General features: G+C 39.6%; 1 protein-coding gene across 3 annotated transcripts in view; it reads right to left on the bottom strand.

Annotated features, from left to right (window-relative positions):
- Positions 1-1,687: 1,687 nt before the first annotated feature.
- The window catches only part of COL4A5 (collagen type IV alpha 5 chain), a 79,945-nt gene continuing 57,625 nt past the window's right edge, over positions 1,688-24,007 (bottom strand). For 2 of the 3 annotated variants that reach the window (XM_052672930.1, XM_052672929.1), the window contains exons 34-51: positions 22,992-23,090; positions 21,904-21,993; positions 21,141-21,280; positions 19,615-19,741; positions 18,374-18,454; positions 17,714-17,812; positions 17,075-17,125; positions 16,003-16,188; positions 10,507-10,640; positions 10,033-10,105; positions 9,819-9,890; positions 9,330-9,458; positions 8,990-9,088; positions 7,528-7,740; positions 7,028-7,205; positions 6,362-6,476; positions 5,849-6,021; positions 1,688-4,393 (exon numbers count right to left, since the gene is read on the bottom strand). In XM_052672930.1, coding sequence (XP_052528890.1) covers positions 4,312-4,393; positions 5,849-6,021; positions 6,362-6,476; positions 7,028-7,205; positions 7,528-7,740; positions 8,990-9,088; positions 9,330-9,458; positions 9,819-9,890; positions 10,033-10,105; positions 10,507-10,640; positions 16,003-16,188; positions 17,075-17,125; positions 17,714-17,812; positions 18,374-18,454; positions 19,615-19,741; positions 21,141-21,280; positions 21,904-21,993; positions 22,992-23,090 — 2,141 coding nt within the window. In that variant the 3' untranslated portion in view covers positions 1,688-4,311. Of the gene's footprint in view, positions 4,394-5,848; positions 6,022-6,361; positions 6,477-7,027; positions 7,206-7,527; positions 7,741-8,989; positions 9,089-9,329; positions 9,459-9,818; positions 9,891-10,032; positions 10,106-10,506; positions 10,641-11,894; positions 14,062-16,002; positions 16,189-17,074; positions 17,126-17,713; positions 17,813-18,373; positions 18,455-19,614; positions 19,742-21,140; positions 21,281-21,903; positions 21,994-22,991; positions 23,091-24,007 lie in introns of those variants that run through there. The other variant, XR_008204127.1, reaches the window with a different exon arrangement.

The raw sequence follows: 24,007 nt of genomic DNA, 5'->3' as shown, positions 1-24,007 counted from the left end.
TTGCTTTGTTTCTTTGCTTTTCTTTCTGACTCAGAGTTAATTGATTTTCAATTAAATTATTTTAAGATTATTTTTATTCCCTTTTAAAGAGGAGTTTCAAGTTACAGGAGACTGATCAGGAAAGTTGAGCTCAGTGGGCACAGAAGCTACTTGCTGGCACTGGAGCAGCAGCTGCTGTTGTGCACTCCACCCCTCAGCTGTAGTGAGCACCTCCAGTGGAGCCAGCAGTTTGTTGCTGTAATAACCAGTTACTCCTGACTTGGTTGCCAGTTGGGGCTGTTAGGCATTGGTCACCAGTCTGCTGCAGATGGGTTGAGCTAATAATCTTTCCTTCTAAAGCAAAGAATCCAAGACACTTATCCTGTGCTTTAAAATGTAGCACACTGCTACTGCTCCCCGAGCTAATTACTGCTCCTGCCTGGCGCTGGCACGTGTCCTGCTTTTTGTCAATAGCCTCCTGGGAGGAGGAAGTTATTGCTGTGTCTTGCACAAAGCCCAGTGGAAGTAGCCACAGCAGCAGAAACATCCTGTGTCTGACCACACCGCTGAACTGTCTAAAGGGTGACTTCTCTGAGAAGAAGCAGTTACAAATGTCTACATAGCAGAATACTCCTCACGCTTGGAAAACAACTCCCCTGCTGCCCCTACAGTGGCACTTCTGTACCATTAGCAAAGTCCACAAAATACACAAAATACAAAGTGTACACTACAATGCACAGAATCTAGATGGCAAAATAATACTTTGGAACTTGGGCTTTGGTTGCTTGCAAGATCAGTAAGTCACTTTCAGGTTGTAAAGTTTATAAAACCGGTCCTTCCTCTGTCCTTTGAGGTGAGAAATCCGTAGCTACTGGGGGACTGGCCTCTATGGCACAGGAAAAGATACTGCATGCTTAAAAGCTTTTAAAGCTCAACATTTACATGCAGTAGTCCAGTTCACTGTATTTCAAATGTTTTATGCTTTTCTGTGTGCCCACCTTTGTTTATAGGTTGTACTGTGACTGGAGAACCATTTCAGAAATTTAAATCCCGTATTACATGTGAATTTGAGGCTGCAGGAAGCAGTTCCCTTTCAGTCCTGGAGAGTAAAAGGTATTACTAGAGAGCAAAGGAAGCTACTGAATAACCTGTGGTGTTAAGCACTATTTCATTTTTTACTACTAGAGGAAGGACCAGTATAAATGCAAGTTATGTGGAAGATTACTGTTTTTAACATTTGCAAACTAGTATTCATTTGGAAGATTTGCCTTTTTTAACTAACAACTGACAGCACCTGTTCTTGATTTCCATGCTGCAAGAAGCATTCAAAAAACTGGGCAGTGAGGGTTGATGCAATCCCCCTTCCAGCAAACTTTAATGTAAGTCCTTGCTGATGCAGGCACTTCCAGGAATTCGGTCCTCTTTCTACTTGAGCTTTCTTTCAAAGCTGTATGGTGCCCTCGAGTGGCTACAGTGCTCGTCTTTTCCCCCATACAGCTTATAAATGCAGCTGTGTTACTTCCAGGTTCCTGCTTAGGACTAACATAATTAGCCAGGGAAATTAAAACTTCAGTTAAAAACAAATCAAACCCAAGGAAAAAAAAGCCTGAGTGTAGAGAGGCCGATCCAGATCATGCTTAGGCTGAAAATGGTACACGTTCAAAACAGGGTTGTTTTTTCCACTTACAATAATAATAATACATCTGCAGACAAGGTTTTTCCTGTAGTTTAATATTATATACTGATGGATAGCACCTAGAGGCCCCAATCAACATTTGACGCCCCCCCAGTGTTGCACAGACATGTCTCTGCCCCAAAGAGCTTACAGTCTAAGCAGTCAGGAAGTGGGAGAAAATAATAACGGTGCTTGCTTTTATAGAAGAGAAACTCAGATCTAATACAGGTCAAGTGGTTTGCCTGCTCTAAGGTGCAGTATCATTTTAATCTCTACTGTGTGTCTCAGTTAAAAGATGCTCCTTCCTCTCTATCCTACTTTTAACCAAGAAAAAAAGCCAAAACAAAGTTAATGAGAACGTACCTGTCAGAAGCGTTTCTGCTTTTTTGTGGTCATTCCACAGGTTTGGGAACTACTTTGCTGCCACAAAACAAGCTGCTCTGCGTGCTATCTATGTTAGACTGGAATTATAACTCCTGTCTTGTCACTGTTCAGTGAGTTTTGCTGTGCATGCTGCAAAAGAGGCCCAATCTTAGAAAAAGCACCACTGATGCAGTACTAAGAACAAACACGTTCTGCCCTTTCCTGGATCCCCATAATCAACACAATTTCTTGGTGACAGGGAGGCAAGACAAGTGGAGTTGGTACAGACCCAAGTGAGGGCTGGATGAGCTCTTTACCCTGGGTGCTCCTTGACTGTAGCCTCTATTCTGCTTTCTGGGGCTAGGAATAAGCTCCTGTGTTCATTTTAGGCTGCTGAGGGAGGAGCATGTAGCAAGATATGGGCTTACAGCAAAAGAGACGTAAGTTTTTACTTTAGCTTTGGTAACAAGTTACTGACTTGGAGGTAGCAGCAGGTTCTGTTTATATGCATCAGCAAATCAAAATAAAATGAAGGATGTACATTGCTGAATAGGCCACTCACTACCAACATATAATTGCACTAATGGAAAAAGGATAAAGCTATTTGTGTTTTTCACTTTAAACTAAATAACCTGTTTCATACCTGAAAACTTTTGAAATCAGCACCAATCTCATTGAATAAAGCACTGCCACCTGGGTTAACCACCAGTCCTATGTCTTTGTCAAATATGCTTAAAACAAGATCTCTGATGTTCCACAGTTACAAGGACAACTGAAAGGAAAGGGTGAACAGCAATTAGCAGATAAATTATTAACAGTGGTCAAAATAAACAAATACACTTCACCTGTATAAAGCTCTATGTTGATTCACAAGTTATGTTGTATTGATAGATAGTGGAGGTGACAATATACAATGAAAGTGTTAAAGTATCAGCCTTGCTTTGGCCAGGGAGCTCTGTGTGCACATGAGTGTGAGTGGAGCAGCACTGACCATAAACGCACAACAATCATGGGCAGTTATGCATACAGAAAGTGATCACTTTTCAGCTATTGCACAGTGACACACCAAGACACAGACAGTAGGATTCTCACAAAATGGCATTAGAAAGAAGGAACTGCATGCACCATCTTTAAAGGCCTTATGTGAATGTACATACACAGGAGTTGCTATATATTGTAAATACATTGTGGATGCTTATAAATTCACATAAGATCACAAAGATTAAATGGTAAATAGGATAAGCTCAGTTTCCACCAGTTTACACTTTATTTTAGTGTTTCTTAGCATGTACACTATTTATTTTGGATAATATGTGTGACTTCACTTCAGAGTAAAGAGGTTTCACGTAAGCATAATCTTAAATGCTTTGATAACTGGATATTCCCAAGGAGCAGCTTTTTTGAACTATACCAAATATTACTAATATGTGAATGTGACTTCTATTCAGAATAGAAGGATATAGGCATATGGCTGATCATTTCATATATCTTCACAAGATAAAAAATAAACCAACAAACTCTTCAAGTGGATTGGGATCTCTAAACACAAATAAAACCACTGGTAGCATGATATATGGTATCAACATTTAAAACCCTGATCAAAATGACTTCAGAATAATTGTGCATTTCCCCATCTATGACAGGTTGGCAACTAAGGAAATGAAATATCAAATGAATGAATTGGTGTAAGAGTTGTAAATTCTCTCTGTACCGCAAATTTTGTGATAAAATACTGCTGTATATTTTAATTTCAGACATAAGCATTTTTATATCCGAGTCTGGTTTGTTTCTAAATGACTGAAAGTTTCAGCTAAAAAGGTGTTTTACACAATATACACATTTCATTACTTACAGAGAAATAAACTTAAAATTCCATATTAAAAACCTGGGATACAGTAGGGTTAGTAGCACCATGAAAAATGTTTTTCAAAACTGCAGTCTTGTTACTTTAAACATACTCAGTGCGTCGTGTTTTTCTTTACTCTCTTGACTGATCGAAAAGGTGCCATTTTGGTACAGGGAGAGAAATGAAAATTTCATCTTCGGATCCTTTGTGAACCACAAGGGTCTTTACCATTTCCAGGAGGTCAGTTCTTCCATCTCATCTTAGTCCTGTTGTCAAATATGCACCAAACAACCCTTAGCTTGGCACGAGTGAGGTACACTTGAATTTGCATGGTTAAAACAGTTTGGATTTGTTTTTTGCTTTCTTTCTGCACAGTAGCACCATTGTTACAGCTGGAGGACAGTGCATCTCAGGAATTTTCAACTGTTTTAAAACATCCTTCAAGACGTTACGTCTTCTTCATGCAAACTTGGCAGCGACTAATACGCGTCCTCAAGTCTCCAGCTTTCAGTGTCTCTGACTGAGGTTTGCTGGTTGACAGACAAAACAGGAAGGCTAGGGTTAGCTTCTTTGTTGTTCACAGAACTGTAACTTACGACTTCTGCTTAATTCCAGATTTGGAAGTAAAACAGAAAGAGGAATTAATCCTGTATTTCAGAGTTTCTACTATGAGTGATTGTTTTGTATATCCACAGCAGGTAACAGAACTTCAGTTTTGTCCAGTCCCCACTAAGCAAAACGTATGCTCAGCCCCTGCTTCTGCTCAGCTTACTGTTTGTGCTACACCATATACAGGACTGAATGATATACAGGTACATCATGGACAGTCTTGGGTCCACAGCATACATTCCCCCTGCCATGAAACAGGCACTTGTGATTTTTGGTTTCTCAGTTAAAAGGTATTACAACAATCTATCAGAAACAGTGTTAAAGGGAGATCTGTACATTTAAATTATGCATTTACCAAATAATTTGCTTCTATTCTGTAAGGAAATGGAATGAGAGGTGGTAATACAACATTGCTGTGTAATGTGTGTTCGCATGTTAAGTGCTATCCTTGATTTTTTTTTTTTAAATAAAGTAAGTTGTGTTTATGGGAAATGGCAAATGGTAGAGAGAGAAAGTTCAAAGACCCGCAGTAGTTAGTATGAATTGTCACTAATCAACTACCCTGAAAACATGGAGATGATTACTTTGTGTGCAATTAAATATGACAGTGTAGTTGTTACACAAAACCCAATTAGAGGCTATTGCTGCTATGTCACACTGCACACTGCCAGCCCTGTACAAGGCCAAATTTTTCAGGTTGATGGCAGTGGGAATATTCATGAGGTTTTCACCAGTGCAAAAACAGGGCGACAGCATTTGTTTCTGCCGGTCAATTAGAAAGGGGGAACCCTGGAGAGCTGAAATCCTTAAGGCAGAGAAGCTCGTGTCCTAATCCTCCTGCAGAGTACTGGTAAAAATGCTCGCCAGACAGGGTATGAAACCTCCTTCACACAAGGCTTTAAAAACAGATTACATGAACACCTGCTTTAAAAGGTTTAAGTACAGTTGATCCTGCACTAGGGCTGAGAATGAGACAATGCAGATTTTGTCCAGTTTCCCCTCACACCTGTTCGCCTTTTAAAATATTTGAGTAATTAAGAGCACGCAAGGAAAAAAAAACCAAAACAAACCTTTTAAAACTCCAACTACAGTCAGTACAATAGGACAACGTTCAGAGAAAGTACTACTAAATGTGAATAAGAGTCGATGTAAAAGGAATCTGACTTCTTGCAAAACAGAATGTGCCCTCACAAGTTTATACATCTTATAAAAGGCTTACCCAAGCACACACTTGAAAAACTGGTTGTGAGGGGGAAAACAAACTAAACTCTTCCCTACTTCCCTGTAAAGACTTCTCTTTTGATCTTGGGAATAAATTTGGCTTCCAAATATTTCACCCTGGAATAAAACAATGTAATAAAAACAGGTTTTCTTACCTGAACATTTCTGACACCTCTACAGTTGCCAGCCAGAAACTGTATGAATTGGCATAGTAGTTACAAGTGCCACGACCATGACACTCAATAAATGGAGCTGAGCGGAATTCTTCTAAACAGGATCCAGGTGATGCCAAGGCCTGCCCAGAGCCCTCTGCTCCAGCACTGGTGTGCTGGGGTAGTGGGCAGGAAAGAAACACACACAAAAAACTTAGAGTAGGAAATAGAAATTAATAGCACAGGATGCAATTGCTAAAAGCAGCACTGTTTGGCTAATATTGAGATAATGTGATGTCAGACACCTCTGTAACTATCCTTAGAAAGGCAGGACTTGCAAAGTGTTACCATTCTCTCTATGTACTGGAAAATTGTTGTTCATCTTGACTGCCATGGTTATTAACTTAAAATAAAGGCTTTCTAATGACTACCACTGTAGTTTTTAACAGTGTTAAAGCAGCTACTTGAAGGCACAAACAGGTAATAGTCACTTCTGGAATAGGAGGAAGTTCTTACCATCATGAAAGAGTAACCGATCCATAGGGAGTCCCAGCCTGGAGGACACGAAGGAATCTGAATGGTCTGACTGTGGACAGCTATCACCATAGCAGGAGCTTCACACACAACGCATCTGGACTCAGGGGAAGTATCAGAGAAATAAAACATACAACTTAATGTCACTTGTTAAGGGTTATTACACAGAGAAAGGGAGTCCTTGCTTGTGAGGGTCTGTCCTATTAATTTAGACTTCTCGTGTATCTTGTGAGTGCAGTAGGACAGTGTTCTGAGTACAAACTCTGCCCTTTTCTACTAACAACCACTGGGTAAAATACAGTTCCTGAAACAAGAAGTGGAAGCTCCAAGTCCCCCAGGTGAATGCCTTAATCCTAGCGCTACAGGCTCCTCTGTTTTTTCCTATTCACAGTAACCCTGCACTCATGCTTCTCAGGTGAGAAAAGCCCTTACAGCCTTTCAGCCTCTAAGGATTTCTGCTGCACTTATAGATGGGCCTTTTCAGACAACAGAAACTTTGAAACCAGCTCTTTTCCTTGTATTTCCCAGAGCAAAACATGACAAGGTCAGTCTTATTTCCAACCTACATGTTGGACTGTATGTAGTGAGATGTACTGTTTCTTCATCCAGATACTAAAAAAAGAGACTTGATGGCCTTCTTTCTCTCACCTGCTAATGAATGGCTGGATGTTCTGCCCAGTCAGTGGCTCCATGCTCATCGGCATTGGCTCTGGAGTTGACAGCCAGTAGGAATAGTCGTTCCTTGATGCAAAATTACAAACGTTGTTGATGTTGCAGAACATGAAAGGCATGGTGCTAAAGCGTCTAAGACAGCTCCCAGCAGTACCTACAGAATGAGATACATAAAATGTGACAGCCGAGTTCTCACTTCATTGTTTGTAGCAGTTTTTTGAGAAGGATAATTGTGAGTATTCAGCGTGTGTTATCAAATTTTCACATGAGGGAAAAACTTAACTCTCAATTTTGGTTTACAGTCTTTCATCTTGAGTTACTAAGTGCAGCTTCTGGATGTAGTAGATCTTAGCATGCATCCCTCATCCTCATCTAGGTAAACTCCAGGATAGTCTTATCTTCATTAAAACTGAGCATCTGGTAGAAGTATGTACAACATCTTTTCCCTTAAAGACAAAGCATACAAAATATCTCACCCAAGTCCTGGCCATGTGCTCTCTCATTTCCTTGCACATACAAAAGAGAGAATCCATCATATATTCTTGAAGTTCCTTGTGGACATAGTGGTGTATCCCTAGTCTGGCTGTGACGAGTTATAAGGAATCCATGAGCAACAGAAGCTGTTCCAGGAGGCCCAGGTGGGCCTTGTAAGCCATCAGGACCAGGGGGTCCCTGTATTCCTCGTGAACCTATTCACATGAGAGGAAACAACACCGTATTTATTAACACAATTTCTTGCTCGCTTAGGAATAACGTATCTCTGAAAGGGAGGATGGTGTAGTGAGTGAGGAGCTTGCTAGCTGAGGAGCCTGAAATCTGCTAACACCATCTTCCTTAAATTACCTTAAGCTATTTTTTTCTTCTAAGCTTGGTCAAATCATGAACAAATTAAAATAGTGCAATTTCCCTGCATCATAGGAGTATTCTGAATTTAAATACGTTTGGAGCTGTGAAGCAATAGCTTAGCAAATGCAGTGGCTATCACAGCTATTTTAAGTACAAATCAGCTTCCTAATCCCAAAACATACTTATCTGCCTATGCAGTTTGGTAAGATAAAGCTGAAACATCTTGTTCAAGATCACAAAATAAATGACAGAGCCAGAAACAGAAGAACATCTCACTCTAGGGCTTGTTCTAACAACTTCAGCTAAAACCCAAAATGAATAGAGAAACCAGTCAGTTTTGGAGCAGATGACAAAGTGCAAATAGGCTGAAACATCCTTGCATGAGAGCAAGGAAAGTGATATTACTCTGAAGAAGTAGCAGAAAAGGCATTTGTTACCGAACAGCAAAATATCAGAAATTATAACTACAAATATTTAGACTACTGTTTACATTTTTTTTTCACTTAAAATAACACCAACAGATTTCAAAGGGCTACTTAAATGAAAAACAAAAATGGCACTGTGGATTTTTGTACTGTTTTTAAACTGAATTCTAGTAGTTTTTACTCACAAGGCTGCAACATAAAGCTAATGTTTGTCTTCTGCTTTAGATTAAACTATTTAGTGCATAGTCTGTTTTCTCAGATCAGTAATTCTAAGCAATAACTTCATGGTAGCTTGACCTCTGCATATTACTTCCTTTATGAAGTCTGCTTTTCCTCATTTGTGATTCTTCATGTAAAGAGAAAATCATTTCACTAATCTCTCAATTCTGTTTCTTACTTTCTTTCCTTCTTGTTGTGTCTCATCATTGCTCCAAAGGGGATGCCATTCATCTCGAGATAAAATGTTCTGCAGTATTATTCAGCAATGACTAATAATTGTGCTGATCCCTAGAATATTCCAAACTAAAGCATGTTCAGCAGCCCTAAGAAAATCCTAAAATTATGATTTTATTCTTCTCGCAAGGCAAATGTCTCTTCCCACTGTTAGCTGGAACTCAGTAGGGAGAATCTCCTTTTCCAGTGGGTGCTCATGGGATGAACACTGTACCTGGTTGGCCTGGAAGACCCCTCTCTCCTTTACGTCCTGCTGGGCCATCGAAACCAGGGAGTCCATCTCGCCCTGGGTCACCAGGAACACCAACTGGACCTAGAACAGACAAGCAGGTAATTGAACTGAAAGCTCTTGAAACCTCACTACAGAATGGTATACACTCTCTGGGGTCATCTGATGTTTCTCCACAATACATTAGGCAAGAACAGGTCACTAAACCAGATGGTATACATCTGGGTACAATCCCAGTTTTTATTTCTTGCTGAATTCAGTCCCACGTTGCAACATGCAGTCAGCCATACTTAGTCATTTTCTATGCAACAATCTAGAATCATACCTGGCAATCCTTGTGGCCCTGCCAGTCCAGGTGGCCCTTTTGACCCAGGCAATCCTGGAGGCCCTGGAGGACCAGGGTCACCTTTGACAACAATGCTTCGTCCGATGGTACCTGGTAAACCTGGTGGACCTGAGAGAAAACAGCTCAGTATTAGATAAACCAGGATGGAAGAGAGCACTGAAGACAGTTTTGGCAGTGCACTATTTCTGTTACTTATTGCGAAGTCAGCAACCGAAAGTTTTTATAACGACAAAGAATAAGAGTAGGGGTATATAAAGGGCAAAACAAGTACTCTTGGTGACATCTTAAAGGACAGCTCTTGCAGAAGTTAATCCAAGTAGACTGGTTATAGAGTATAAAATACAGCAGGAGTACAGATGCTCTCTTAACCATTTCCATTGCTGGCTGACATCCACACAGCTCTACAGCTGCGTAACACATTCTACCACCAGGGATCAAAGTGACAGTAGTGCTACCCAAGACTCCTACCTGGTGGGCCTGGCAGCCCTTGACTGCCCATGAGGCCAGCAGGTCCTGCAGGTCCAGTGGGACCCTTCATACCTGAAAGATCAAATTAACACGGTCACGCAATGAAAGAACACGTTTTGTAAGATCTGCTGCAGTGGCCCAAATCAGGCTTCTTTCCTCCCTGAGGAGCTGCTACTGTGTCTGGATGTTTTCACTCGAAATGCTCATTAAATACCTGGGAATCCCGGAACGCCTGGAACCCCGGGGTCACCTTTCATTCCATTGAGACCAGGACGACCAGGATCTCCCTGAAGACAACAGATTCATGTTAGTCACTCATCTCCCCAGTGGTTTCAGAAAAGAAGATAACAACGGGCTAGACGACAAATTACTGCATTTGGAATCTGTGAAGTAGTGCTTGAGAAGGCTGAGGCTTTGTGCTCTGCTTGCTCACTGCCTGGTACAGCAGGTGCTGTCAGAGAACATTGGAATGTGAACCCTTCATTGGCAATTCCAGCTCCCATGGCAATATAATGGGGAAAACCTGCCTAGGTACTGGGGGATAAAGAAAAGACCCTCAATCTTGCTATGAGACAGATTATAATAACCACTGTATTTTGGTTTTTATTTTACTACAATAAAAGGCATATTTAACCTAAACAAGTTCAGTCTTTATTGCATTTAAAAATAAACCCAATTCTTGTCCTACCTGGCGTCCAGGTGGTCCTTGGTCTCCCTTTTGACCAGTCAGGCCAGGTGGGCCAGGCTGTCCTGGATTCCCTTTTTCCCCTTTGAGTCCCCCACTGCCTGGTGGCCCTCGTGGACCTTCTGGGCCTGGTGAACCTTAACATTGTGGAACAAATACAAACGTATCAGTACATGTCAACTGTTCCCCACAAGACCGTGCCTTCAGTGTAACAACAAAATAAAACACCCTAACTAAAGAGAAAACAAAGAGGGGTTATTTGTACTACCCAAATCAGGAACCAAGGCTCCTCATCCAGCTGATGAAGAGAAGCAGGTCTTTCTAGGCAGCAGTGCAAACCACCTGTGATAGGAACTTACCAGTGACCAGATAGCGACCTTCCAGCAGGAGCCAAGAAAACCTAAATTAGATGGTACAAATATACCCTCTGCTGTCCTGCATTTGCACTCACCATCTCTTAAGTGCTACGTTAACAGACACTAACACAAAAATATTGCTGCTTTTTTGCTTTTTCCAATACCTACAGAGGAGCCTGGTATCTTCCATTTAATGACTGCTCAGCAAGAGGAAGCCCCTCATTCTGTCTTCTCTAAATACTAGTTAGAGTTGCAGGCACTTTACATTCAGTGACCCTCCAGCTGGTTTGTCTGTCTTTAGTAGAATTATGCTATGTAAATTTAACAGAGGAACTGAGTCAATCTTTAAATATTTTCTTTGCAACAGTCACATTAAACCAAAAGAGAACAGTGGGTTTAAACAAAGCCCAGCTGTTCTGAGCACTGGAAAATCAGACCGTGCACCTTTATCATCTAAATAGAAGGCAACTTATAGCAAAGCAAACTGTAAGCAAACACAGCAACAGCTAAAAGCAGTTCACATGTTAGATCTCCTAATTGGATTAACAACAGGATCTCTTTGCAGGACAGTGCTATGACATTCTCCCCTGTGGTGCAACAAATTAATAACACGTAGCAGTGTGCTGGATTTTCAATTCTCCTGAATCCTCTGAGAATGCCCTTTGAAATCCTCATTGTCTATATTAGCAGATAAGCTTGATAAGCTGTAACACGGCATGCAAATCTGAGTGAAGACTTCAAATTTTTAAAGTAGGAGCAGTTTTGGACTGTATTTCACACACATCCCATTGCAGTTTCAGCTACAGAAAACATCAAGAGGCTTTTGTGTTCATTTTGTTCTTTTTCACTGGTACAGTATTGTACACATGCAAAACAACAGGCTACCATCTACCGTGAGACATGCTGAACAAAAGCACACAACTTGCAGGGTAACCACCGTCCTTAAAAAGATAATTACAGAATCACAGGAAAACATCCCTTCTTTTATATCAAATGCAATGCAGTAAAATAAAGTGACTGAGTTAAGAGTCTAACCTGGAGGACCTGGAAGGATCAGAGTTCACCAAAGCCCAATGATCGATGTTAGAAGGGTCAGACATCACACAGTACAAAACAAGATTACTAGTTAGAAATAGTACAGATGACAGCATATACACTACACATCAACCCATTTCACCAGCATATTTTGTATTTAGAATATAATCCACATGCATGCATAAGACCATACATGAGTTCACGATATGTATTTTCAGATACAAGCTATTCTGGTGACTTGGCTCTACTAGGACTGATTTGACACTCTTCATTTAATGACAAACTTAAAAGCTTTACTAAATGTGTTACTGCTTTAACACTACAGCTGAGGCCTGTGCCTGGTTAGTCCTACTCACAATGCAGTTTACACTATGAAGGCATTTCACTGACAATATTCATCACTCACAGGGCCTGGGGCTTGGCAAATACAGAGGTACACAGAGAATGACAGCTTATGCTATCTGTGAGCAAAATCCTAGGGCTGAAAAGTAGCCCAGAATAGTAACCAGAACTGACACGGATTAAAAGGGTTGTAAGTGCTATAAGCAAAAATACAAAAGCAAAATCTTAGAAAATCAGAATTTGTTAGCACTGATTTTTCTTAATAAATGTATCCCCAGATACTAATTTGCCTGTTAGAAGTTATTAAGGACAATGACATCCTTAGGAAAATCACTTCAATGTCCTTTTCTTTTTTTTTTTTAAAGGTAAGCTGGTCTTCCTCCTGAATGAATATGTATTGCAGCTCCTGTGCCGCTTGCATCTTTCATGTCAGTGAAATGATTTAAGTATATCTATGTATAACCATGCAATTTGCAGCTAAAAACTACAATAAATACATATCAGGTTTACCTTGGTGTACTATTTCTTACATATTTGGTAAATCATTTTAAATACTAGTTGTAATACAGCTGTTAAAAATAACGACATGGACATTTCATTGTTGCTGTTAAGTACTCAAACTTTCACTGTTAAATAAGTTTTGCTATGATTTCTAAATCTTTCTTTTATTTGTTGATTATTGAATGCTTTCTGGGCAGTGTCAGGGTGGAACAAAATACGAAGCAATTGGTAAGTTCCTCTCAGCATAGCCATGATGCTAATTCCCTTGGACTCTGTGGTTACTGTTTGTGTAATCACGTTTTAGTGAAAAGGCAAAGCCACATTCATATATTGTATTCTTTATTTCCAATGACTGCATAAGGCTAGATATATATTTCAGTTTTCAAGCACTGGGGGCTACCACATTTGCTACCCCCACAGTGCTTAGCACAGCGCATTACAGACTTCTCTTCTTGAATTTTGATGACAGTTCTTTGCTTCATAGAAGTCATCATAGCAAAACTTAAAGGCTGCATTATTATTAAGTAGATATACCAAGTCATTTTCAATCTAGGCACAACAGGTGAAGTCTCCCCAGAAGCTGTCCTGTGCTACGTGCTGATCGTTAGAGTTGAGAAAAGCTTGTGAAAGTTACCAGTCCTGCTCCTCCTCTCTAGTGGTAAGAAAGATAAGCCAGTGTGCTTCAGCTCAGTTTAAAGGAAGAGTTTTCCTCCTTTCCTCCAAACACGTGCTGATGAAACAAAGCAATGGAAATGGAAACTATGGAAACTATGCTGGGAACATAAAACATTTATATTTCCTGTGTAACTGCATGTGCTCCTATGGAGGCTCGTGGTATAAAAGAAACATCTTATGAAAATCACATCAGACCATCCAAAAATCATCAGCAGGTGTTACAGAAATGAATGCTGCCATTTGTCCAAGCCACAAAACAATTATGCAGCAAAGGTAGGGGAGGACAGCAAAATATGCTGGTTTTTGGTTTGTTTGTTTTAATATGAAGAGGAAAAGTAGCATATATTTTTTTCACCTCCTCTGGGAATAAGCACACTAAAGTAAATTTCATAGTTGGGACACTATAAAAGCCTTGTAAGTCTGGATCCACGTGAACTTTCAGCAGAGGGAAAGCAGTCCTTCCAGGGTCAGTCAGTCCTACAACAACATGAAACCCTATGCTTTGGAAGCCTAAGTTCTTTTCTCCCTCAAATTAAAAGGTATGTATGAAAAATGACTCAGCATATCTACATTCAGACACCAAAAAAGTACATACTTTCATCTTCATGCAAAGTTATAATTTTGGAGTTAAGGGGCTAACCTGAGGGACCTGGGAGTAGGGGTCAGAGTTCACCAAGGTCATCATTAGAACAAGGGGAAAAACATCAAAATTGTTAGAAATATCAACAAACTAACATATTCAACTAAACCTTTCTCTTTAGATTTAGCTCAATATTTCTTCACACAGTATGCAACACACCAAACTATTATTTTATTTGTTGCAATGAAAAATTGACATATGGAATAACAGAACTTTCACATTGCCCTGGCTTTATTTTATCCTTGATGAATACATCCTTCAACATCATCCATCCAAATTTGGTTTTGAGGCAATTAAGCTGAAGTCAGTGTTTCATCATGTCTGACCTCATCACGTTTACCAATCCTAGCACAAACCCAGAAGTCAACAACAGACAATGTATACATACAGCTTCTGTTTTTATTTACATCCCTAGAAGGGAGTAATTTGACAGCCAAACAGCTACTTTTATGACTAGCTGCCTTATTTGAAAGGTTATAAAAATCAGAGTTCAACAATAGACTGTTATCATTTGAAACAAAAGGTTGGAGTGCTGATTGTACCAGAACTGCAATAATAGTTTGGTTTGTCCACATTAGTTCACACATAACTGAGCGAAACAAATGCATCACTTTATACATTGCATGCAACAAAAACAGAAATAAGAAAGAGAAGAAAGAGAAACATGGCTGAGCAGAACTTCAATGGTTGTTTTTTCCCCTTGATGCTCATAAAGCTGCACAAAACACGTCCCAGCACTACTCTCACTTCCCCAGCTGATTTCAATCAGTAACCACTCAATTACAGAGAAGTGTAACCAGCATTAGAAGCTTCATCAAAACACCAATGCTCCAGCAGAGCACAGAATCTCAGTCCGTGTTTGTATTACACACACATCAGGAGATGCTTAGCCACTTTTTAATTATTCTTTTTAAAGAATGTTAAATTCTTTCCAAACATTTACTTCAAAACTATATTCTCCTTTGATATCTAAAGTGAGAAACACATGCTATCTTATAAATACACTAGCTCAAAACTGACCTTCCCAAACAAACATTAGAACAACAGAAAGATCTGATGTGAGAATTTGAGGGCAATAAATAAAAATATTGCTGCTTTATGTATATGTAGTCAACCATTAGCTGGGTGTGAAAGTACTGTCTCCTTTAAGGAGAATATCAAGCACATTAAGTGAGATGAGTCTCACTTGTGCCAAAGTACCTCTAGATTTAAGATATAGCAATAAGCCTGGGTGAGAGCTGTGCCAGACTCACCACAGTTATGTATTTTAAGAGTGTATCTTAATGTGATTAAGCACTCTATGACAAAAAATCAAATTCTAAAACAAGCCAGGAAGTTGCTCAGCAATGTTAACTCAGCACGGTAGGTTTTTCATTCCCAGAGTTAGTTGGTGCAGGAACAAAGTGCAAACATGGGATGGAAAGATGAACACGGCATGATGGTGCACTGAATCCATGGGAGCCACATGACACAATGGAGCAATGTTACGTGACATGAAGGCGAAGAGGCAGCTATCCAATTTGATCATGCTGTGATGCTAACATGAACTTGATTTTCATGGCTCTTAAGACAGTGGGGTTTGTTATGTTTGGTTTTTGTGCGCGAGGACGTGCTGATCAAGTGACAGTTCTGCAAAAGGGATCAGGTGCTCAGAAGTCGGCATCGTGCTCGCTAGGTGATTTCTGTGACAGCATGCGGAGAATTTCACGTTTATTAAAACACTGGATTTTTGCTGACAGGTATCAGAAATTAACAGAAACTGAGGATGTTTTATTCTTAAATCCCGTTACTTTTGGCAACAAAATTCTCTGATGGCCCACAAACAAGAGTTACTCCATGGGTCTTGAACTTTTCCACCCAAATGAATTGAGGAAGTACGAAAACTGATAACCTTTCAGCAAAAAAACAAAAGCACTGGTAAATCTTGATGGATATGGATCATGCCCTTACCTGGTCTTCCTGGAACGCCTGGTGGGCCAGGGCTACCTTTAGGACCTTCCAGAGGTGGCCCTGGTAATCCTGGTGGACCTGGTGGACCCTGTAGGCCAGGGAATCCTTGGAAACCTGGTTCTCCCTTCAGACCTGGAAGTCCAGGGGGTCCTGGTGGGCCAGGTAACCCCAGTTCACCTTTTTGCCCTGTAAAACCAAACAGCCATATTTACGAACACTGTTATACACTGATATATGGAAAAATTCCCATTGCGAATTTGCAAAGGTACTTCTTCCTCTCTTGATTAAGAAGGTGCAAGTCTGACCACAACTTCCCTTGTTTGTACACTGAGAAAATATAAAATTGTTGCAGCAAGTTCAGAAAAGAATTAGGGCTAATAATTTTAGCAGGAGTAAGTGCTATAGCTTCTGAAACGTTACAAAATCTTACTAAGTTTCATTTTACTACTCACTGACTCTGTAATTTATAACCATCCTCAGAGCTTATGAACCTACAAGCAATGCTTTCACAAGCTTTATATACTCACAAAGAAATCCTGTGAAAATTAAGACTTCAGTATTTTTTTGAGACACTGCTGAAAGTTCAGACATACATCCAAAATTTTCCAGTAAGTTTAAGGAATTTAGGAATGCTATTGGAATATAATACAACTGAGGTTGTGAAGTTGCTTTTGAAAACGTAGCAAGCATTTTCATGCAGCTTTGTTTGTCAACTGGTGTAGGAATGCTTTATTTACTGAGACAGATCAGCAAAGTTCCACATAGTGCAGTAGACTCAACTACCCTGTGTGGTTTTATTTTGCCTGCATAATGCTTAATTTACAATATTCAGTAGTCAGTAATGAGTGTCTTTATTACCTTGGCTAACTTAAAATGATCTGCTGTGAAAAAAACATTGCTTTTTTCTATATTCATTAGTTGCAGAAGATTTAGTGTTGGGATTTGTTTTTTTGTTTCTGTTGGTTTTTTTTATACAGGGAGTTTCCATTCAACGTTTTAGCAGCAAAAACAAAACAAAACAAAAACAAAAACAAACCCACAAAAAAAAAAAAAAACAGCTGAGAAACTCTACCTGATAATCCTGGGAGTCCCGGAGGTCCTGGGCGCCCAAAGCCTGGCAGACCTGAAAAGAAATAGCTGGAGTTCATAATGAACATTTAGCTTTCAAGTCTCTGGGAAGAGGAATACAAGGCTGAGAATGATGAAAGTGCAGTTCATCTAAAACTCAATTTCCTTGTTCACACGCAGAGTCCACAACAAAGCTGGAGGTTTTGTTACAAAATGTGTCTGTGACTCTCATAATATTATGACTATTTATAAGTATTTCCACCCACTCACAACGTGCTCTTCCAGATTTTGGCTTATAGAACATCTGTATTTCTTGTTGGGGTTCTGTGTTTAGGGAAGACATTATGCCATTTATCCACTCTCTGTCTGAGCTGAAGCAACACATGCACCATTGACTGCAAGAATAGGGGCCCGTGCTGAACCATGTCAGGGTATAAAACTCTGAGAGCTGACTGAATTCTAGTCCTGTGCTTCACAGAAGTCTTGACAGCATCCTTTGTGAACCATTCAGCAGATGGAAACTACAGAAACAGTTACAAGGTATATGGATAGTTAAAGGAAAAGAAAGGAATAGAAAAAGCAGGATGTCACAACACATACTGAAGACAACAACAAAAAAATACAACACCAGAGGACACCTAACCTGGTTCACCCTTCTGACCAGCTGGTCCAGGGATACCATCTCGACCAGGCTGCCCCTTCTCCCCAGGAGGACCAGGAGGGCCAGGACGACCAGTATCACCTAAAAAGAGCATAGAACACTTGAGCACAGTGAAACGTAGCCTACAATAAAATAAAAATAAAGCAAACAGATACATAAATGTGCCCTGCCCCCAACTGAATCTGAAGGTATGAGTGCAGTATAAATTTACAAGGGTGTAATCTTTAAATTAAAACCTCTCTCCTTTCTCTCACTTTCTCCCTTCCCATTGCCCTTGACAATTCAGAAAAAGCTTTTATGCCCATAACCATGTAAATTGTTGACTAAAACTAAGATTTCTCTTCAGCATAAATAAGATTTTTTTTTCCTATAAAACAATGTTCAGCTTGGAATACACAAGTAAAGCTAGTAGATACTGGCAGTTAACTACATGTTTTAAGGCTGGTGGTATGATTAAAACAGCAGACAAAAGATGTGAAAAGTTAAAACTTTCTTTTCCACTTCATTCCAGTAACATGTGTGCAATGGCATTTGAGCATCCATGTATGCATAGATGCATTTTCATGATGAAGAAAGAAAATGCCTTCACATGTTATGCTTTTCACAGAGGCAGGTGACATTGGTCACACTGTTCATGCTCACCTACTGGCCCAGGTGGTCCAGGCAGACCAGGGTTACCTGGAGGCCCTTCGATACCTTTTGGTCCTGGAATTCCTGGTGTTCCTGTTAAGCACAGAAGTGGCTTTTTAGCAGGTTTTGAGATACCACAGTCTGGAATGCCCTGAGTAACAAATGAGCTAACTGTATCAAGACACAGTATTTATGTCCATTTTAAAGCTGATGGAGGAGATGAACTATAAAGGAAAGAACATACAGAAACAAAACATGCTAGCATGAGTGTCCTTACTGCTACTTTCAAGACTGTCTTCTTAATTGCTGAGTGCCAGTGGCCAAGGACAGAGTCAGTCTGGCAGTCTGCTAGGAAATTACCATTTTAGAGACAGGTATTTCTTGTTGACAGCAAAGCAAAAGCATTATGAACTATGGCTGGCCAGTTCTTCCCCAGCCTTCCTAGTATTTATACCCAACTTTAACCCCTACAGCATTAGCTGAGTGGGAGGAGGAACAATGATCAACCTGTTGGAATGTGTTTATTCTGAACATCATCTGAGCCTGATCAAAGGAGTGTCCTAATACAACATTTTGACTGCCCACAGCTTTTCCACGCGTGGCATGAGGTACAGGTTAAATACTTGCAGATTTACCTCCAGGTTTTGTTCCCTGCTAAGCTTCCTGCTGCCATGACTACAGTATTACAAATTCTCTTTCTCCCTAAGTTAAAGACAGCTCAAGTATGCCTGTAGAACACCCTTTATCACTCCATAAGTACAAACCTTCATCTTTTTGACATCACGCATCAGTAAATGGAGAATTGAAAGACATGACATATATCTGTGAATAACTTAGTAATATTTCCAGAAAACAGTAAAAAGCTTAACTTCATAATGCTTCAGAAGGATTTCCCTTTATAACATCTATTTTAGACAATAAACACTACTTAAAGAAGGTTCAACTTTTCTGATTGCACTATCTTTATTGATTCATGAAGGAAAAACTTGAGCCCAAAACAGTTGTTTTGTGGGTCAGAGGAGGTAAGGAGTGGAACATATTGGTTCACACAATTACTTCCCCCCTCAAAGCAGATGGGTTGTTTCACACTGCTCTGAAGCAATGTAGTCACACACTTGTGCTTGCATTCACAGTTCCAACAGCACAAAGCTCACAAGCAGCAGATTCCTAAAAGCTTTTGAAAGTAGCAGCAGCACTCCACCACTGTATTTATATATACGTATACACTGGAAAAAAAACCTATTCAGAATTACCTGGGAATCCAGGAAGGCCCGGCTCTCCTTTTGCACCTGGACTGCCAGGCAATCCAGGCAAACCAGGATTTCCAGCTACGCCTTTACTGCCTGGACTACCTGGATATCCAGGCAAACCAAGATCACCCTAGAAAACATTAAGCAGAAATAAGAATCCAGTCTTTGTAGGACCACTGAACCCTCCTTGCACGTTCCCAGTCTCACCATCACAATCATATTTCTTATGACAATCTCAGGGGAAAAAAAACAACAAATAGCAAACCAACATTTTTGGTTTGCCAGCAATACTTTTTCCTAAGCAAATTTTCAATTGCTATTAAGAGAGCTGAGCATTTTCTCATTCTTTCATAATAGTGCTGATGCAACTCACCAGGTCCAGCTACCTTGCACGTAATACCTGTGCGATCCTGATGCATTTCTTTTTAATCCTAATTTGCTATGCTCACATACCAGTTCATTGACTGGACTTTCCCCAATTTTTTTGGTAGTCTGACATTCAAAAACCAACGACAGCTTTTAAAGTTTTAGCCATAAACAAATGTTAAATCTTAAAGGTTATTTGGGTTACCATAAACACATCTAAAATCAGAAACGGGTTGAAAGCACGGATATAAGGAATGAGCAGTAATTCAGTAAAATGCTTACAAGTAGAAGGAAAATGAGCTAATTTCTGAAATTCCACATAATTGTATGCAGGGTAATCAGAAACTGAACAAAACAGACAGGAGAACTTTGATGTTCTATAAAAAAAAAAGGACATGGTCCTGAGTAACCTGCTGTAGGTGACCCTGCTTGAGCAGGAGGGCTGGAAAAAGTAGCCTCTAGAGATCCCTGCCAAATTCAATCATTGTGTGGTTCTGTGAAAATGCAATCAAATGTTAAGAAGCCAAGATTCTTTTACCATGCAGTACCCAATGAGAGTGGGAAAGAAAAAAAGAAAAAACCCAGCAACTGTGCATTTAAATCATGCAACAGTTTTGCTAAAGTAATTGCTGCTCAACAGCAATTCCAAAGCATCAGTGAAATCAGCTAAATATTCCTTAAGTCTTTTCAACAATTCTTGAAAAATGACAGAAAATATATGTATGTTACTACAGAAGTTTTATATTAAAAATTTTAAACAGCATTAATAATGACATGTCATTCCCATGGTAATTTATTCTTAAATGCATAACCTTAACATTTTTTTCCCCACAATTAACAGCATCATTAGACATGGGAACAAAGACACTTGTATAAATCCATATCAACTGTCACAATGTCACTGAGTATCAGTGCAAACTGGAAAGTCTGGCAAACCATCTTCAGCTCTCAGCAGATTAAATTATACAAATTTTTATCCCCAGTAAAATTATAAATTTCTGCTTCTACCTGAGAAGAACAGACAACAAGAAATCTTGCTTGTTCTTAATATATTTATATACATATTTATTATTATAAATATTAAAATACAGTTCTAAAAAAAAAAATCAATACAGACTCTGATTTCCTCATGTAAATTCCTATTGAAAATTTTGTAAATGTACCTTTGGTCCAGGCAGACCAGGAATGCCAACACTTGAAAGACCAGGATCACCTTTCTCCCCTTTCAGTCCAGGAAATCCAGCAGGCCCAGGCTGCCCTGGACGTCCTGCTATTCCCTGGCTGCCTTTACTTCCTGGGGGACCTGTCAGAAATATAAGATGCAAGTTTTATCAACAGAAATAAATCTTCTGCAGTGGTTCAGAGAAGTCACTCAAATTACACCAACTGAACTAGACACGACTAACAAACTGACTTTGAATAACTGATGTTCTTTAATTTTTAATAACTAAAACAATTACCTAAGATCTTTCATGGGTTTTTCATGACATCTCTAAGATTTCTTTTTTTCCATTCTTAACATACACAAATCCAAACACCTCCTTTTATTACTTAGGCACAATCTAGTATTGCAAGAATCAGAAACAGGAGGTTTTGTTTCAGTAGGCTTTATAGAGACTCCTTTCCCTGCTATGCTTGTATCTGATGTCTGTCTAATGAAAACTGGATTTACTGAATCACCTTTTTTTTTTCCTCAACTATTTCACAGAATGGAATCTAAGAAAAAATGGAAGTTACAAAAAGCAGATCATCCTGCTTTTGCAAACACTTTAAAATTATGTGCAATATACTTGGTATTTGAATTTTCTCCTGTGCATTCCCATTTAAATGAATTCCCATGCGTTGCACAGAAACGAGTCCACTTTTGTATTACAGAAATGAAAAGCTCCAGCCTAAATGAAGTAAAATAGGAGCACAAGGACTAACCTGGAAGGCCCATCTCTCCCATGGCACCTTTTAGCCCTGGAGGTCCTGTTGGTCCTGGCTGCCCAGGAAGCCCCATGTCTCCTTTGATGCCTGGAAAAGTTGTGGGTTTAGTTAATTAATGACAGTAATTAAAAGTTTCTGATATTAATATGCCATCATACAAATATGTTTGTCACCTAATTACAAAAGGCAATGGATTTGGAGTTGCTTTAGGCTTCAAGCTTCTCCTACAAACTTTTTCCCCATCTGCAGAGAAAATTTAAACTTCTACAGTTCTTTGCCAAGATCTGATTAGAACAATTTCTTCTTTGTTCTGGAGATGAGTCTGATTAAATGGGTCAAATTTCAGCCTACGATTTAGTAGCAATCTGAAATAATTGAGTACCACTGTGACTTGTCTCTTGTGAACTGTTTTGCAGCACGAACACGTTATTTCTTCCTCATCTGCAATAGTAGTAGCTTTTATTAGAAAGTTAAATGTGACCTACAGTGTTCTAAACTAGCCTGAGTCCTGGATAGTTAAAAAATTCCCAAAGCCCAACAAGATATTTAGAGCAAGACCTATATCAGACAGTGAGCAAAGATCCCAGATTTCGGATAATTTGAGGTAACTGTAGGAAGAAGTGCAGCAAAACAGAATTTGTTTTCTTGATCCTCAGAATTCTTGAAACCAAAGATGTCACATCCAGACAGCTTTCACATTACACTCAATTGGCCATCCAAAAAGTGCAAGTATAGCAATTCATAATGTAAGATTTAAACATAAAACAAAAAATGCAAGTCCTGTTGGCAAATCCTGCAGTCGTTTTGGTTACTCAATCAGCATGCACTTCTCCAGTCAACCCAAAGGCAGCCCTCACCTTCAGTGAAATCAGCTTAGAACTGCTTTTGGTTCTGTTCAGAGGAGAAAGCTCAAAGCACTCTGCTCGGATAATAATTTTGAACAGCCCCAATCCGTGCAGCAGTTTTAAGTGCAAATCTTTAGGCTTTCCTTAGACATGCCTGTATTAACATCCCAATCCCACTATACAAAAATGCATGAATATTTTACATAACAAAACTATCCACCTGAAGCCTTGTTTACTTACCTGGCAACCCTGGTGCACCTGGTGGACCACTCAGTCCTGGTGGACCTGGGTCACCTGGGAGACCTTGATAGCCTTTCTGCCCTGATAAACCAGGAATACCTTAAAGAAAAATATACATTTTATTATTAGGACTACTACTGGATATTGGCTTTTACATTACATTATAGGATGTTTACATGTATGAATGAAAATCCAAATTGGGATTTTTCTTCAGTAAACACAATTCCTCCTACATTTGACCAAGAGAAGTATCACAGGACAAAAAAAAAATATTGCTACTAATAAATTTTAAATGACTACTAAATGAAAGCAATATGCTACATGTAGTGTAAAAAGTAACTTTTCAACTAACGTCAGTACACTTCACTCAGAAGGGACTCTTCCTGAATGAGCAGACTCTATGCTAACCTCTTCAGATTATTCATTCAGATTACTGATAAGCGTTTAATTACATCAGTACACCCAAAGCACTTCAGGATTGAGCTGTTATAAGTAACACAGGTATTTTGGCAGATTTTTTTACAACTACTATGTGGTTACTATCCCATACAATAAGTTTGTGCTGCCATACTGGCATATTTCAGTTTGGTTTCTACAGCTCTTGCTTAACAGAGAAGAAAAATAAAAAGGCAAGTGACTTAGGAGCTTACCTAGGCTTCACAGAAATTAATACAACAGATAAATTAGCACATAGTGGCTGGCATCCTGGTTCTCTCTAGGGTAGAACATTTTTACACTTCAAGACTAAATTAGAGTTCAAAGAAGAAATCAGAACACTTGTGGGGAGTGAGAAAGGGGGAGTAGAAACGCAAGCAAGAGAGAAAACAGACTGGAGTGAACTGAGAAAACCTTCAAGGCTTCCAGCTTCTTGAGATGACACACAGAGATGACATTTTGCTGAGCTGAGGGTAAGCTTACAGAGACACCCAAAGGGAGAATTTGGAGGCGACGCATGAGCAGATGACCTGCGCAATTCCATCCTACAAGGCAAAATCCCAAGGGCCTGAGAGACAGCA

Source organism: Tympanuchus pallidicinctus, unplaced genomic scaffold (genome assembly GCF_026119805.1).
Source record: "Tympanuchus pallidicinctus isolate F22 unplaced genomic scaffold, pur_lepc_1.0 scaffold13, whole genome shotgun sequence".
NCBI lineage: Eukaryota > Metazoa > Chordata > Aves > Galliformes > Phasianidae > Tympanuchus > Tympanuchus pallidicinctus.
The sequence above is the reverse complement of the archived record's forward strand: the minus strand, read 5'-3'. Positions and strand labels throughout refer to the sequence as shown.